At 34.5% G+C, this 18387-nt stretch overlaps 1 protein-coding gene across 3 annotated transcripts in view; it reads right to left on the reverse strand.

The window, feature by feature from the left end:
* Positions 1–18387, reverse strand: part of LOC150081391 (protein lin-28 homolog) — a 324578-nt gene that overhangs the window by 259232 nt on the left and 46959 nt on the right. The window contains exon 1 of one of the 3 annotated variants that reach the window (XM_090379262.1): positions 1210–1325. The exons of the other annotated variants lie outside the window; for them this stretch is intronic. Coding sequence (XP_090235388.1) covers positions 1210–1246 — 37 coding nt within the window. The 5' untranslated portion in view covers positions 1247–1325. Of the gene's footprint in view, positions 1–1209; positions 1326–18387 lie in introns of those variants that run through there. 3 annotated transcript variants of the gene reach the window in all.

Below are 18387 nucleotides of genomic sequence, written 5' to 3' on the forward strand. Positions count from 1 at the left end.
ATGACCTGGAATTTCTCCCTTTGATTAAGATAAAAACGGTGAAGGATATTTAAAAATATATTAAATTGTTATATACAGTGCTTCCATCTAAGGGCAACCCGAAAATCATTATTAATTTAATGCGATTCGAAATGGTATTGAACTATTAGGATGGGATCCTATCAATAATTCTGGTCCAACGTTCTCTCCCAAATTATTCATTACGCTGTCCTTCTTTGACATATGTGTATAACCCTTGTTCACAAACCCTTGTTCACCTTGTGTATAACCCTTGTTCACTGCTCGTGTCGCTGTTCGTTGTCGTTGCTAGTTAAAAATGTCTTCATAAAAGCTTAATTTTATTTATTAAAAATTTCAAAATTTTTCTAAGAATAAATCATAAGCATATTTGATAGCGGAAATTGGTAGCTTAGTTTTAATAGTTTGGGAGAGGAAGAAAGAAAGAAAGACATTTATCGGTCACTGCCCACAGGTGGTATTAACACCAGTTTTCTTAAATATGAAGTATACTTTTGATTATTACTTGAACGTAACATGCTGTGTTATCAAATATTCGTACTACAGTATTCCTTAGTATTCGGTCAGCAACTAAAAGTTTAATTACAAAGAGTAAAATATCACGTTAGAATATTAACTTAATGAAAGCGTTATGATATCAAACAATAGGTAACATCTGTCTATTCATTTTCCAAATACTAGTTTAAATTAACCATCGCTGAGTGATTAAGTCAAAATACAGAGTTACTGAAACTGCATCTTCAAATTCATGGTATAACAAAATACAGCAATAACCTTGTACTCTCTATTTTGCGAACTCCTCTGACCCTATGTGGCCGTCCGAAGTATGACCAGAAAGTTTATTTATTTTAATTTTCTATCAATTCGTATACAAACATAATGCTAACAACCACTATTAAACCGCGTTAACATAAAGGTTATCACCCAAGTCACTGTTTTCGCGCTCAAATCAGTCAAAATCACCTAGATTTCGCCGATCTTCCAAAAGTTTCTAAACTAGGCCAAAAAGTCAGGTTCCTTCACGTCTCATCTACAGAAGTAGCTGAAAGCGGGTGGTAAATGACCTCAATTCCCTCAACAACAATCCGATTGCCTTTTATGGAACAATAAAACATCAGCTTACCTATGTTCGCGATTTGAATGGATAACCTGCTCGTTTTCTAGCATGCCGTTAAAAAAATTAAGACTCACCATTCTCTGTAAATCCAGACTGGATGTACCTCGGCATTCACGGTGTGTGTTGCTGGAAAGCTTTACTTCCGTACAATGGGCTACACCCCACAGAAAAGGAGACTCGGCGGGCCACGTGAGAATTCGACCGCTCTTCAGCAAATACTGTTCGGCGGAAGCGTCAATAGCCAAAACATGGTGTTTTTCCTCACCGTCAAACAAGCTAACGCTCTCTAGTGGCCAACTTCGGAGTGACCGACCGAGCGGAGTGAAAAATATGTTTGTTTGCCGTCAACGAACTGACGGACACGAAACATGACACAACAAAATAACGGGAAAAGGAGGGTGAGAGTTGTCTTAATGTCTTAAAATACAATACCTGTTACTCATGTTTTTACCTGCCTGAAAATTTTTCAAATATACATTAGAAGGAAAAATATTTTTGATTTACTATAACCATACTCAGAGGACATGCAGTATTTGTTGATATATGAATGTGTTCCTTTTTTAGAAAATGATTGTCGATGCGTATCAAGTTTCAAACTTGTTATTTTAACAGGCATTAGTATTATGCATAAAAATTAATTAAGGGTGAAGAGCTTGCAAGAATTTTTCTGTTGTTTTTGATTAACAACTTGTAGCAAACGTATATCAAATTCAGAGTTTACCTCACTAAGAAGATATTGCTTTAGCTTCATCCAATAGTCCAGTTGTAGGATGTTGAGGAGTTTGACTAGTGTTTCATAAGCTAATATCACATATTCTGTTCTGGCACTCGATTCAATGTTCAGCTTCAGAAAAGGACAATTAAGCTAAATAAAATATACGATATTTTTTGTAACCACCATAGATTTCTGTTCAGCCCGAAGAGGAGTAAGTTTTTTTCATCTCTTTTAGAACTTTATGTACACTCTTTGTATATTCGATTTAAGAACAGTTACACGCTTTTCACAATGCTTTCCCTTTATAGTCATGTGGAACGTTTCATTGTATATCTGAAATATGAAGTTTTAGACGAGAGATAGATTGCCACAAGGAGACTCGGCGCTCTCTATTTATTCATCCAGTAAATGTGGTATAATTGTCAAGCTTAAAACATGCAAGGCCATGATGGACTGTGCTAGAACGTCAAGGAACAGTAATATAAAAGTTTCTTTTAAGAAGGGTTGCCGTCCTCCCCACATAGGGTGGATATGACCTGAGTTCGAATCCGTCAGTGACTGGATTCGAACTCGTCGATGATGGCAGGAATTTTTATGGGTCCTTTTCACAAAGTGGCTGAGTTAGTCTCCGGCGAAGATAGCATGGTTTTTTCTGCTGTGAACTGGGGTTTTTCAATCAGCAAACAGAAAATCTACCTCAGAACACACGCATTTTACAAACAATATATACGGAGCTACATGGCCTTAGTCGCCGATGCTTTTAAAACCCAATAACAACAACTTAAGAAGGATTAGTGAAATTGCACTTGTTTATGTTCTGTCTGTAACTCGTTTACAAAGTGTCTTGTAAAGTCGTTTACAAAGTTGTTTAAGTGTCGACTATACGCACGATGACCAACGGTCCCGAATTTTTCTGGACAGTCCTAATTTCCTAATTTTGTATTTTTTGGATTCTGCCCCCATAAACTATCGAAATGTACTGAAATTCCACTATTTTTTGGATATTTTGGGACATAACTGAATAAAATAGTAATTTCGAATTTCCTACTTCTTTGTCACATGGTGATCTTTTTTCAAAATAGGTTTTTGTGTCTTTAATCGATCCTAACGAATTAGACAAATGGGACAAGGAGAATGCATTTATAGAGATGGTTGAATATATTTAAATATTTCCATCGTGAGGACGTTAATATTCTAAACGTAGAGCAAACATTTGAAGCCGTCTTTTCTTTGCCGAGTACGAACGTTGCAGTCGAGGGTCATTTACTTATTAAAGATTTTTGGATATCGGAAAAGTGGTAGGTGACCATTTAAAGTGTAGAATCTTTATTATAATCCAAATGAATTACTTAGAGACTTGATGTTCGTTATGGATGACCTAATTTTTATACTTTTGTACCACTTTTCATATAAAATATTAACAAAACAGAAAAAACTGTTGTTGTGCCATGTGTTCCGAATTTAGGTACAGAATATATAGTCACCTTAGTTATAGATGACATTTGCGTAAAAATTTGTCATTTGAATAAATACAGAAAAAATGAATTAAATTCAGGTTTTTTTTGTTATTGTGCTCTACTTTAAGAGTGATGGTGTTACACAAGTATTAGTATTTTAAATTCATCCTATAAAGAAGAAAATCAGAACCATATCTATTTGCAATTTTGTTCGCCGAAGCAGGAAACCAGAGGTCAGTTTATACTCTATATTTTCAGATCTAAACATTCTAATGTATGATTCTATTCATTGATGATGTACAAGATGAAGAAAAATATGCAATTCCAAATAATCATGCAATTTGAGATAGAGAATGTAGAAAAAAAATGCTGATGCTCGCAAGACCTGCCATACAGGACACTAATGATGAATAATCTGAAAGGTCTCGTAAAAGTATAACTGAAATCATTATCCATCCTCTGTTCAGCAAGCCATCAAAGGAGCAGCATTCTCTTTTTGATTATTATTATGCCACTCTGCAAAATACTTTCCCCATTAATTAACTGAATAATTTCTTATCTATTGGGAAATTAGTAATACCTTCAAATAGTTTCTGATAAATTGCTTTATTTTATTTATTGAGTAATCAGTAATATTATGAATTTCTACTTATTGATTAATACAGTCTTATACGACGTATAGATGCGACATATATACGTTATCTAGTGAGGCACTACTGGGTGAGTTAACACAAATGAGTGGCCTCACCATGAAATAACGCAAGTCTGAAGAAAATGAAGAAATAACCAAACTTCTTTTTTTTGCACACCCATTCAAAGTATCTTTCGAACAACCAGAAGTGACATTAAATGAAAATTTATTTCAATATATACAATTCACCGTCTCATTTCTTACCACAGATAAATCCTGTTATTGATTATACGACGATTATTTATAAAACTAACCAACCGCATCATAATAAGTGGTTCTAACAGTGACACCTGGCGTAACGCAACATAATATACTCAAACCCTGCCTTCGAGCGTTCAGCGCAAATCACTTCCTACCTAGATAAGCCCGATCTGAAGGTTAGCGCTATGCATGCTTATCTTGTTACTTTTATGGCGCACTTCCTGATATGACCACTGAGGGCGCAGTTTTCAGATAAGTATGCCAGATATTTATGTGATGTTGGGTGGAATGCACAGTTATCGGAGAACATCCACTAGCACCACCAATTAAATGATAATTACTCTCTCGCTTTCTGTTAGTCCAGATTTATTTTTTTCCGGACTCCATTTCTTCTTGTTTTTCTACTTTGTTTTTACAAGCCCTTCGATGGCTAAATTACGAATGATTCTAATGATAATAATTTCAATATAACGAGAGGGGACAACGAAAGGGAGAAATAGGGGAGCAGGTGGGAAAACAGATGGATATGAAGGATGGCCAGACATATGAAAAGAAGAAAAAGAACAGTGGATAGGCAGAAGAAGAGAGCGAGGGGGGGAGGGATGGACACGTAGAAAGAAACAGAAGAGTTGTTGCTTGGAAAGAAGAGTAGGAAGATAGAGAAAGAAAAGTTGATAGACAGAAAGAGAGTTGAACCGGTTGTCTTTAGCAATGAGCCGATAGGCTGCTACCACCGTGGGTTGTTTCTGGTCCCAGAAGGTTGTGGGAGCTGCTATAATTGTGATGACAACGACGCCTGTACGAGGAAGGAGAAATGGAAGCAAGGGTCACAGGGGCAACGAACGAGCAAGCGGGAATAGGGCACGCACGGATGATATGACCGCGGTCATCTTTCTAACGGCTTTGGCCAGGGGCTAAAATGGAAACGCGTACTCCTAATATTGGCAACATTTTATGTGGAAATTGAATTAGTTGGCGAAATGGTGGTAGGATGGAAGGAACACGTCATCACCTTAAGAAGCTGCCTTAATTGCCCTAGTTGGAGAGAAAAAGACAAGAAGGCAGGGTCATTAGGTTCAGTTATCATTTTGTTGTGTTTAAACGTAGCAAAGATTGGAAACAGGCGACCTCACACTTTCTTCTAATGGAAACTTTTTTTCCTTTCATTGACGTTTAGAAGTACTCCTGTTCAGGAACAACCACGGCAAATAGTGTCTCTCATTTCTTCCCATGACACACTGGGCTGCCCCCGTAAATGAGAAATCGAGGTACCGTGCGAAAATTAGCACCAATAATGTCGACAACAGAGTGATACGTCTTAGCTCTGAATGCTTCATATGTTATTTTAATAATCGCTAAACTAAACTGCTTCTTTTTCTTTCCCATTAAGCATATTAATATTTTGGGTTTAGGGTTTCTTGCTTTCCTCCATTTCATTCGTCCCTGTGATTCCAGTTCCTTAATATTTTTGCCCACCTGTTATTCTCCATCCTCTCTCTCATGCTATATGTTTCCCATTCTTTTTTCCTTTATATATACACTCATCAACATGTTAAAAGTGAGGAAATCAAGAAACAATGTTTCCTGATTTCCTCACTTTTAAATTTATCTTTTAATTTCCTTGATATTTTCATTTCTATTTCATTTTTGCTGCAGTGTTATCTCTTGTCTCATCTATATACGTTATTATTTTAACTTTAGCTTCCTGATTAATTTTGGATTGCTCTAGATTATATTATTTAACACCCAGATATTCTCTCTCTCTCTCGCCTTTAATGTTTGTTTCTACTTATTGAATTATTCCTAAACTATTTATCCGTATTCCTAGATACTTAATTGCCCTAGTTATTCTTTCATTTCCCCTTATAATTCTAATGTACATCTCAGCGGTTCTTTTGCAATTTTGTTTTCCCTATATATTTCCATTCTGCGTAATTCTATTAATTTTTGAAGAACTTTAAGATTTCTATTCATCTTTTATTTTAATTAAATCAAAAGATTTTATTAAACCTGCGAAATACATATAAATTGGTCTATTAACTCTAATAATCTTTCTATTATTTTTATTTATTTTTGATAAAAATTGCATCTATGTACGATCTGTTTGTCCAAAAATCCTTGCTGGTCATCACTTAATTCTATAATTTATTTAGTTTTTATGATATTACCTTTATATGTAATTTCAGTAATGCATTTAATGAATTAATATCCCTATAATTTTCTCAGACTTGATGTTTTCTTTTTTCTTTAAAAAGTTTCTTTAGTATTTATATTAATTTTGTAGTTAGCATTTCTCCTCCATATTTTATCTATACTTCCGCTTTTCCTATTATTTCTTTAATTTTTAAGCATTTAATTCTATGTCTTCTTCATTAATCTTATAGTCTTTGTTTTCTAATATTTACCCCCTCTTGCTTCTATATACTTTTAAAAATAATTTATCCGTGTAACTGAACCTCCGTTTATTATTATATATACAAAGGTGTGCAAAAGTTAAGTTACAACCATGTCTTTTTTTTTTTTTTCAACGTAATTGCTTAAATTTCTACTTGATTTTCCTTTGATGTAATCCAACATGATAAATCTGAATATGATGTCAGAAAACACTTTTAGGGTCCGAACTGGATACAACGGCGATGTCCATTTTCAAGCTGATGCAATACAATTTATCTGATTGGAGAGTACAGCGGAGAAAATTATATGGGGTCTCTACAAGTGCATTAAACGTACTTATTTCTGATATGTATATGGTGACTTTTTTCTTTTCTAAACCGAAGTAAATTTAATCGAAGAATTCTAGTGGAACAGTTTCCGGTCATTTGAGTCTGGGGGAAAACAAACGAGATATATAAACTGCGAATATTTGCCTGTCAGCCCTTCCGTTGTGGCGGTCAAGATGCAAAAGCCAAGCCCCTTAAGGGCCGGATGAAATTCACTGAAAACAGTCGTATAGTAAGGGGTTGGGGGAGGGTACCTCAACCGAAGTACTGTATTTTCAGCACAAGTATACATCGCGATGCCATCCGGTTCAAGCTGACCATTAACCTAACACTAAATCATTCCTCCCGTTAAGGGTCCAGAAAACTCCTTCCCCCCCTTCTGTAGCCCTCTCCCCTTTCCCGTCAGCCCTATTCACAATTCACGGACAAGAACCGACAGGCACACTTAGGAAAAGAGGAGAAAACTCCCATCTGGCCACCCTCCAGCGATAGCCAAAAGCCTTTCATACTGCGATAAGCTGAACGTCTTTGAACCTTTTCTAGTCAAAAACTAGGAAGTTTAGCATCATTCTCGCGTTATTTACAAAAATCCAAAACGTTCTTGTGACTGTACTTCATTGTGTCAAGCAAAGTATGAATACAAAATTATAAAAATAGTGAATAACAATTTATTTAACAAAGAATGCTTTTGCTAAATGTTTTGATGATGCCTTTACCCCACTATCAGGTAGAAATGGGCAAAGGTGTCTTTCTTTTCTTTCTTTCTTTCTTTCTTTTTTTTTTTTTTTTTGTATAAAGGGTCCTGCTGAATTTCTAATCAGTAAAATTATTCAACTTTAGCCGGGTATAATTTTTATAAAGAACAAATTTAAAAATTGACATAAAATGATAGATTAAACTAGGGTTACTAAAAGGGCATCTTTTCCCATATCCTGGGTAAAGGCGAGGCTCTATCATATCGGGTAAAGATGCTCCATCAATTTAAATTTAAAATAATTATTAAAATATTAAACAAAGTTTATAAATATTTATATAAAATATTTTATATTTTATTTATATAAAATATTTTACAATAATATTATGATGTTTTAAAAAATCCATTAGAAAATATTATACAGAATATATGTTTCTTAATTTTCTCCCCATCTTTCTGTTATCTCTTCTTCTTTCAGTATAATTTCCGTAAAGACTGTACGATCTTCAAGGACCCATTTAAAAAAAAAATAACACTTTAATCCCCAAGTACATTTTAAATTTGTTCCAGAATATTTTGTTCTTTTCATGGTAGGTTGTTGATGTCCAGTACATCCTATATAACTCTTTACTGGTGTTATTTTGTTTGTTGTGAACAGGTGAAATTTTCTTTAAAAGATTTGTTAGTCAATGGTCTATTGTGATGCTTAGTCCGAGCTTGTGTTAAATTCATCAGGAATGGATTCATAAATATTTCTGTTCAATGGAGTTGATTCAGTAACGCCTATGTCTCCGTATAGGTTTACGGTAAATGCAACGTTTGCGATGCAGTCTAAATTGAGGTCTATCTGGAAATACATGTATTCCATTGGTTTGGAAAGCAGATCTAACATTGCCCATAATAGCAGCTCTGCCCCAGGTTCCTCCTAAGAATCTTAAAACTGTATGGTAACTTTTGTTCCTTTGTTAGCCACAACCCATCTACTTCGAGGTGAAAAAAATTCCCTTTGGAGGCCTAAAATGCTTAATCTAGAAGCAATACCTATTTTGTAGTATGAGAGTGTAAAAAAAAAAAAAAAAGATTACAGTATAATGTAATTTTAGTGAATGTTCACTGGCCGATTTGCATGTTGTGCGGGGTGAGAAACTCGCAGTAACTCACGGAGAAATACTCTACTCCCTCTGCTGAGATCGGCTAACTATACCTTCGATTGAAGAGGACTTTAGAAATTTCTCCAGTCACTGATGGGACTCGAACCCAGACTTTTTTTAAACGTGTGAAAAGTGACGAAACCGCCACACTCACGGAGGACGTGTAGATATGAGGTCATCAAGAATCACAGGATTTTTTCTATGTGTTTTAAGGGGAATAGTGTTCTTTTAGCAATTTCACAAATAAAATTGAGTTTTATTTCACAAATAAAATTCACTTTTCAAATTCAAAAGTGTTAACTGTAATCGTTTTCTCCATTTAACCTGATGTAAAACTATAAACTTTCTTCATTCCTTTAGTCACAATGACTTGTCATATTTTATTAATCATTTGGCCTGACCCTTAAATATCAAAAATACAGCCTGGTTTATCAAACTGGTCATTTTCAGCCGTTGTTTTTAAAAGCAATGCAAACTATTAGGCCACATTTGGTCTTGCTTGAACATGTGTTGTAGTCAGACCCTCGGATATCCTCATGTAAAGTTATACGTGTCTCAAAACAAAAGGTTCTAGAGCAATCATATTCAGTTTTCTTTTAAATTAAACTAAATTGGCACACTAAATTAAACAAAAAATACAATAAAAATTAATCTTTATATTACATATTATATACTATATTAATTTATATATATAAATATAAATTACTTTAATACATTAATCACGAAATAAAAACACTTTGTTTAGTCAAAAAAAGAGAAGCATAGGAAAGAATTTGCGGGACATCTATTACCACTCACAAGTAGAGCCTGTCTCCTTCATTTCTCGCCAACTGTAAGAAAGGGTAACTGTCCCCAGTATACCAATTGGCCAGCTTAAAAAAAAGATACAGAAAGTAGGGCATCTTTGCCCATTTTACTCTGATTGGTGCCTACTTCAGCTTTCACCTTTTTGAAATCATTTGGGTGGGGGGGATGTACAATACTTGATTTAAAGGTCTGCCGGCTCTTACTAACTGTCATTCTCTCAGTGTCTGACATACATAAAGAGCTACTAAACTTAAGAAGACAGATATCAGACGTATGAATGTCCGCGTTTCTTTTATCAAAAATTCCTCCTGTATCCAACGAGGTGTTACTTTAAGAGTAACATCCCTAACGTGCCAAACGCTAGGTATCTGTCACCTGCTCTGAAGCAACTGTAAGTTTATCGTAAAATACAGTAGGTATTCGCATTTCCGGAATGTTGGCAGGACGCCATGAAGTGGTGGAGTCAGTAAAAGTATCTAAAGGAACAATATTTAAAACTTACTTTTCTTGCATAAGGAATCAAAACAGAAAAGTTCCGGATGACAAAATGCGAAATTCGATGTTTATAAGTCCTAGACGTATTATTATTTTTATTTCCTTTTTTTTTTTTTTTTTTGATACGCCTTAAATTTTAATTTCGTTACATTCTAAAGGAGTATTTCATAATAAAAGCCTTCCCTACCCTGGCAGAAAATTATAAAAAAAAAAAAAAAGAAAGTCCCAAAAAACTCCATTTAACTTAATAGCAATATTAAACCAAATAATTTTCCATATGTGTTCCTGCTTCACTTAAAGCAATAAGATACGTTATATATATTTTCCGTTTTTATTTTTTTTATTTATTTATTTTTTTCCATTAGTACAATACAATACAAAATTCAGTAGATGGGTTGAAACTTATCTATTGTATTGCATCGAGCTTAATGACTTCAACAGGAAGTCATAATAGGATTCCATACTAAAAATCAATCTGTTCATGCCACTCATCAAAACTGAATTGCAGCCTTGTTTAATGGTACTTGCTGACATAATCATCAAATGGAAACGTGATGGTGCTACCACAGCCAGAAAATGTTCCGTTAGACTGCAGAAATTGACCGAAAGAGACTCATGAATGGTCAGAAGACTTCAACACTCCTCATCGGATATTGTCAACCAGAAGTTCAGGGAGGCGGTATGAACTGATATTACTACAAGGACGATACGTTGAGAGCTGCATCGCATTGCATTTTACAGAACAGCTGCAGCACACAAACAAGACACATCGCGTAATGCACTGTGTCGAATTTCCTGGTGCCCAACCTATTGCAGTTAGTTCCTGAAACGTGGGAAAGTTGTGTTATGAAGTGACGAATCACGATATATTGTTTTCCAAGTTTAATCTGTCGGATGCCCTGAGTTATTTATCAGACTATCATCCCAACTGGGAAGTTTTGCGGTGGTACTGTCGCTGGCTGTGGTTGTTTCTAGTGGTTTGGGCTTGGACCATTCGTCGTCGTTCCTGGAAAGATGAATGCCTTGCGGTACTTTGATATTCTGGACAATTCTCCTCATCTTGCATTGGTCATAAGTATGGGCCATTTTCTCTTTAGCATGGCAATGCACCATATCATACGCACAACATGTAGTGACTTGGTTTGAAGACGTAGGAGTACAAAAGCTTCATTGGTCTGCCTAGAACCTTGACCCCGTTGAATACCTTTGGGATGAACTGGAACATTGGCTTCGGGCCAGGACAGCATGCTCGCAGTCAGCAGCCAGACTGACCACCGTGTTGAAGGACCAGTAGACAAAAATATGTACCGTCTTCCTGTTATCAAAAGACTGAATTGGCAAGCCTTTCAATTCACAGTTATATAGAACTGATATTCTAATTTTTATGAAAATGTCAAATTTTTTTGAATTACTCGGGGTATTTAAAAGAAGAAAGAAGAATTTGTTATGGAGAATTTGGTTACAAATTTTTATAGACAGTACCTCAATTTCCCTTCAATCTGATTAATTTTCATTGATTTTAGTTTAGCTTAATTTTAGTAATTAATAATTAAATAATACACTATATCAGCGTACTTTTTCTCAGAAGGTTAAAAAGCACTCCACTTATTAAGCGTGCTTTGCATTGATCAATGATCAGTAAACTAATTTTATTTATTTTTATAAGAAACATCTTTCCATGGTCAATATTTATTAGAATCATTGCTAATAATACATCTATAATAATAAATTAAGATAATTAATATTATTTCTGTTATTTTAGATGTCAAAAATGGGTGAAAGTTATTGGTCGTCCGTATAGACGAAAATTCATTGCACTGAGAGTAAATAAGATATCATAATCTCACCCATGGACAGCAAAGTGCTAGTGGGGGTTTACATTAGTGACAAGTCAGTAATTATAATAATGATTATAAGACTCATGAGATAAATAATATTTATTAAGATAATTCGTACAGTTTAAAGCTGCTTTCTATTTCTATCCCAAAAATTATATTTTCATATTTTATTTAACATACTTTAAATGTAAGTTAAAGTAAAAGTTAGGTGAGTTATTGATTATTCAAAAGAAAATTGAGGGAATCCGACAATCAGTGCGGACCCAAAATTCGACTGACTTTCTTAGATAATGGCAAAAGCAAGTTTTGATCTTTTATTATAAAAAGAAAACAAAACAACAACAACAAAAAAGTCTTAAGCGAACTGAAATTCTCTCTCTCTCTCTCTCTCTCTCTCTCTCTACTATTGTCACAATAAAAGCCAGAAGGCTCTGTTTCATCCAGTCTGCTAACATCTCTGACCGACGTCCATCGACATGGTGGCGCCTCATAGTGACCTCTGGACACACTAATACTGAAAACTAAAAAAAAAAAAAAATGGTTTCCGGTTACGTTTTGCTACCTCGCGTTTCTTAAAAGTTTTATCTAACATAATTAATTTGATATTCATTTAATTAATTCACATTAAAGTTATTTAATTCATTTTTTTTTCCCGAGATGCCACTCTTCTCGAGAAGAGTGGCATAACTACTATTTGGGCAGTATATCTAATCATTCCATTAATATTAAGTTCCCTATAATCTACAATCCGAAATGACAAGAACAAATCTTTATGTCGAGAGGTATAGAGTTAATTCATCCTAGATACCTGTCATTATATGCTATGGCGGTTGTTAATTTAAAAACTCATTCGCTTTTTCACTATACATATTTTAGGAATAAACAAGGAGTTACCTTTTATTCAGTCAGTAGGATTTCTTCTTAACCAACTCTCCTTATACGAATAAATTATAAAATCATTCGTTAAAATAATATTAAAATAATTTTTTCAAAATTTAAAACTCATGTGTTCCTCACTATGAGAACACGTGGGTAGTCCAACACCCCAACCCGACCCCGGAAATATGAAACCCCCATGCACCTTTAGTGATGGAAGACATTTTGTCATAAACGCGAATTTAAAATACGAGTGAAATACTTTTATCGTATTTTCATAGTATTTCACTCGCATGGGGGTTTGATATTTCCGAGGTCGGGTTGTGGGGTTCACCACTGCGATCCTGGGGTGTTGGACTACCCATGTGTTGATAGTGAGGAACACATTATGAGTTTTAAATTTTTAATTTTTTTAAATTATTTTAACGAATCATTTTATAATTTGTTCGTATAAGGAGAGTTAGTTAAGAAGAAATCCTACTGACTCAATAAAATGCAATTCCTTGTTTATTCCTAAAATATTAATAGAACGTAGGAAAAATTGAGCATATGTAAGCTCTCATTTATTCAGTATACATATAGAAACAGGAGCTTATCAAAATTTTCCAACTGAGAGGAGGATGTATATATTAATACATTGAAATTCAGAATCTATCCCTGAATTTTAAATGATGAACAAATTTTAATCACGGATTAAATGTCTATTTAATTCCAGCAATTTTGTGAAGTCGAATAAGGGTCCCCCTAGTTTTCGAACACTCTTTAAAGCCTGGAGTTTAGGTGTCACAATAATGAAAAGCAGATGGTGGTCCCAGGTTGGGGCTAGAGGACTATAGCCCACTCTATGATAAAAATAATATGGATTTTCACTGCTGCTCGATGATTAAAGCTTAACAATTTCCAGAAACACTGTTTTAGCCCCGCCTTCAGGAAATCTTGGGACTGCCACTGATGAAAAAGATTTGAGAGTAACTGTACAGTGTGATATGAAGTTTTGTGGACCTCCAGAAATCATCTTGAATATTGCATAGCATACTGACTTGGAGATCCTATTTTAGGAAACATGTGGACATGTTGGAAAGGGTCCATTCAGAGAAGAATAGAAAGATTGGTTAAAGGCATAAAGAAGTATTCTTATTAAAAGTGACTTGAGTTTCGTAATCTGTAATGTTTGGAAACCAGTCACCTTTGGGGATATCTGTACAGTTCCTGCGGTTCTGTGAATAATATACGTGCATACAGGAACTTTCCCTATAGAGATACAGAGGTGATTATTCCCTTATATAAAGCAATGGTTAGACTGCATCTTTAATATTGCATGGCTTACAGGTTTCGAGACTCTAATTTAGGGAAGATGGATATGTTGAAGAAGGTTCAGAGAAGATGGTAAAGGCACAAAGAGATATTCTTATCAAGAGCTATTTGAGTTTTGTAATCTGTAGTGTTTGGAAACTAGTTATCTGCGGGGAAGACCTGATTGAGATAAGGCCTTGAAAGGTTTTAGTAAACTAAACGCCGAATGAATTTTTCGCTTAGATTAAGAGGGGATAATTGTAAAGTAAATGCTCAAAATTTTTTAAAGCGTTACTAATTCCCACCTACTCTTATGGAGGTTGGAAATTTCTCTAAATTAAGAAGGGATTGTATAAATAATGTGAGGGAAATATTGGTCACTTGATTTTATTTTTAAATTTTATTTATTTTTGGTTGGTATTACATAAACTTGCTTCCTTGCATCGTTTTAATGAGGTTTAAAATTAAACCTTGCTTGTTAGCGTTAAATTCATACATGCCAACTTCCCAAAGCAGCAGATATCAGTTAACCTGAAGATATAATATTGGACTGTCTTCCGTATAATTAATTTCTATAAAAATTAAAAGACTAAATTTCTTTACTTAATTCACTTTTATCTATATGCGAAATTAATTTTCCGCATGGAATAAGAAACTAATTACGAAACGCTATCCATATAACTAATTTTCACATTATCCTAATGAAAGCCGGAGATGACTAGTTGGGCTATCATTCTTCAACAAGTTTCTCAAGATTCTTTCTGTAACAACAAACAATTTTAAAAGGTTAAAAAGCACTACACTTATCAAGCGGGTCTTGCACTGATCAGTAAACTAATTTTATTTATTTTTAATAAATGAAATTAGTTTACTGTTTACCGGATTACCAACAAGATTCGTTCTGGAAAATAATGCTGTCAGTTGTTGTAGTAGGGTTTTAGGAGCATCAGCGACTAAGGCCATATTGCTCTGTGTGTACTGTCTGTAAATTGTGTGTGTTATGTGGTCGATTTTCTATTTCCTAGATGAAAATCCAGAGTTTCCACGAGAAAAAAAAGTATACTACGCTCGTTATTGACCGGGACTCGAACTCGGGTCTTTTCCACCCGGTGTGGGGAAGACGGCGATTCTACCAATTTTCTACCGACGAGGGCAAATGCTGTTGGTGTTCCATATTTAGTACCCATTTTACTATATCTTTATCTAAAGACGCGCCAATCCATTCAAGATTCAAACCACAGCGATCATAAAACAGAGAACTGGCACTTCAAATCACTAGATTGAAATCCCAAGCGGGATTTCGTACTCGTGGCTACCCTATTTGACGTATTTAGCATGTAACGTTATCTAAAAATAAGCATTTTAAAAATTATACAAGGTCCTCATAACATGAGGACCATATTTTCAGGATCGATTCAGGAAATGAAATCAATAAAAAAATATATTTTAAGCTTGTATCCAATTCTGAATAGTGTCCTAGCTATGGTAATTTTTTGAATTTATTAGATATGTCTTCATATTCTTATATTATTTTTTTTATCATAAAGAACTCCATAGCTAATTTTTGAAATTCAAATGTCCATAGCTGCGTAACCTTTTGCTTTGTTTGCAGGTCTTGAATCGATTCTGAAAATACGGCTTGCTTGTTATGAAATACCAGTGTATATGTATGTTTTTTGAAGCGAGTGATTTATTTTAATTTTGTTCTTCATCTCGATATCAAATTTTCAGAAATTACATGATTTTTATGTTAAAAGTTATTACTGCACGGAGGAACACATTTATTTATGGGCAAACGTTTCAAAACGAATTGTGGTAAACATTTTTTGATATATTTGAATTAAAAAAATTGAAGCCAACTGTTCACATTGCGATTAATGAATTGTACATTAATATTATTTTGTTAATTGTTATTTTTTTTAAAATTACGTATAATGTTATATAATGATCACAACCCAGCAACACGTAGTTCTCACGTGCACTTAGTGTTTCAAGTCAAATATTTTGGCTTTCAAGGATTTCTAATGTCTCCAAATTTCTCCAGTACAGCTACAAATGATTGCTGACAACTTCTTCTCCTTAGAATAAACTGTTCCCCATTGCCGACTGAACATTCGTGCGCAGTGTCACAGAGCTAAGGCTACCCATAAGTAGGCGCACGGAATCACAATGTAGCCACAACCCCACAACAATATTGTGCAATAAAATAAAATAAAAAACAAATTAAAATAAAAAATATTACTAAATTTAAAATAAAACAATTTAGTAAAAAATCTTGCCGAACTTGCACTAAACTATCTGACTAATCGAAATCATTTGTAATTCCATTAACTATAGTTATGTTTTTGTTTCTTGATAAGATAATACATACCTTAGTTTATGATTATTTATATTTTTTTATTCTTTCTATCTTTTCTATGCTATTAGTTGTAATTCATTAACCTCATATTACTGCATTAAATTTTACTTGACTCACTGCCCAATATAAAAAAAGCCAGTATTAATTAAAAAAGTCTTCTTAACTTACTATTTTCTAAAAGTATTTTATTATATATATTTTTAGTTTAGTATTTAATATTGAATAAAATATTTATTTTATTTTTTAAGGTGTACTTTTTGGGGGGGGGGTGTTCGTGGGAATTAAATTGTCAAAAAACGAAAATCATTTTTGTTTGAATACACTAGGGTTCGTTGTTGTAGTTAGTATTCTAAACTCAGACAATGTACGTTATGTACAATTGTGTAATTAAACTGAACAGCCTATTTAATAAACCTACTGTACACATGTTACACGTAATATATAAATTTCTTATAAAGTATGGACAGCCGCTTACTTTCGAAGTTCCATGGATTTGTTCATTTGTGGTTATAATAAAAAATTTCATATTATCACAACTGCTTGAAATAATGTGTTCTGCCACACTAACCAGGCTGTACTTCTGAACAACAACTGTATGGATGTTATTACCAACATCACATTCGCGGACAGACACAAAAACACTCATGCACACACACACGTACACGCAAAAAAAGCCTGCCATAAGGGATATAAGAATATGTTATTGATCCATATGGGCGGGAATTATCGAACTGATCGATTGACCTCTCCCAGTGCGTTACCGTTAGCCAGTAAGGCGTAGCAAAGCTACTTTAGAATATAAATAATGCTTCCCTCAGTTGAAGCTGAACACCAATAGCTGTAGTGAGTCTCATAGCCGTACGGCAAAAATCGATCTCTTGGCTACTGAGTTCACCATGGGGGTGGCCTTTGTCAAACTGGCTGACGCCTTAAATCTTGTTCGCCATAACTTTGTCCTTACGTAACTGTGTGGGCGTCTGTTCAGCTGTCAAGATGTATTCAGCCGAGTGCTATTTGATTGATTGTTAAGAGAGCATGCGCAGTATGTAGGAAGCCAGTTTCGACACTGTACGATAGGTGGTGTCCGTTCCAGTTTGTTCTAGTTGTAGTTGGCCTGCCTACCGATCTATGTATTTTGATGTCGCTGTATTTTCAGTATTTGTTCACAAGTAAAGCAGGAAATTCTAGAGTTATCGGGGGTGGATGGTGATTACAGAATATAAGGATTTTGTATACAAGGCACGCTGTGCTAAACCCATTCAAGGGTTTAGCACGCTGAATTCTGATGGAACCCTTCCACTTGTTCAGATTACGAACCTAAGGGGGCATAAATTCAAATTAAGAAAAGACAGATGTACAATAGATGTGCAGAAATTTGCCTTTAGCCAGCGGGTGGTTAATTGCTTCCATCTGTCGTTGTGGAAGTTGATAGGTTGAATAAATTTAAGGAGGAAATGGACAGGCATTTGGAGAGAATGGTGTGATTTTTTTTTTTTTTTTTGGCTGATGCTGCATTAGCTCATACACTTGCTTTCTTGCATCACATGCTACTACTATTTTAATCAGGCCAGGATTAGCTATCAGCAACTAGTGTTTACCTCGCCCAAAAGCAGAAATCGGCTTTACATCAGAGTCCACGATGAATGGAATATGGATTACACTCACCTTGGACCTATGACAACTGAGTTTTTATTTTTTTATTTTTATTATGAAAAACCCCAAACACGAAAGATATTAGACCCTGTAGTACTTAGTATTGCACTTGGGTTGAAGGTTGAGAAGATGAAAGAAGATGCTTGTTGACATTAGACTTGAATTTCATATTATCTTGAGTTTAGACGTGAGACCTGAATTTCTTATTACCTAAACATCACTCTCTGAATTTGTTTTTTTTTTTTTTTTTTTTTTTTGTAGTTGTTGGCGCATCAGCTTTCTGTGGCCATGATGCACCTCCC

Source organism: Mastigoproctus giganteus, chromosome 8 (genome assembly GCF_048544385.1).
Source record: "Mastigoproctus giganteus isolate SK-2022 chromosome 8, ASM4854438v1, whole genome shotgun sequence".
Taxonomy (NCBI): domain Eukaryota; kingdom Metazoa; phylum Arthropoda; class Arachnida; order Uropygi; family Thelyphonidae; genus Mastigoproctus; species Mastigoproctus giganteus.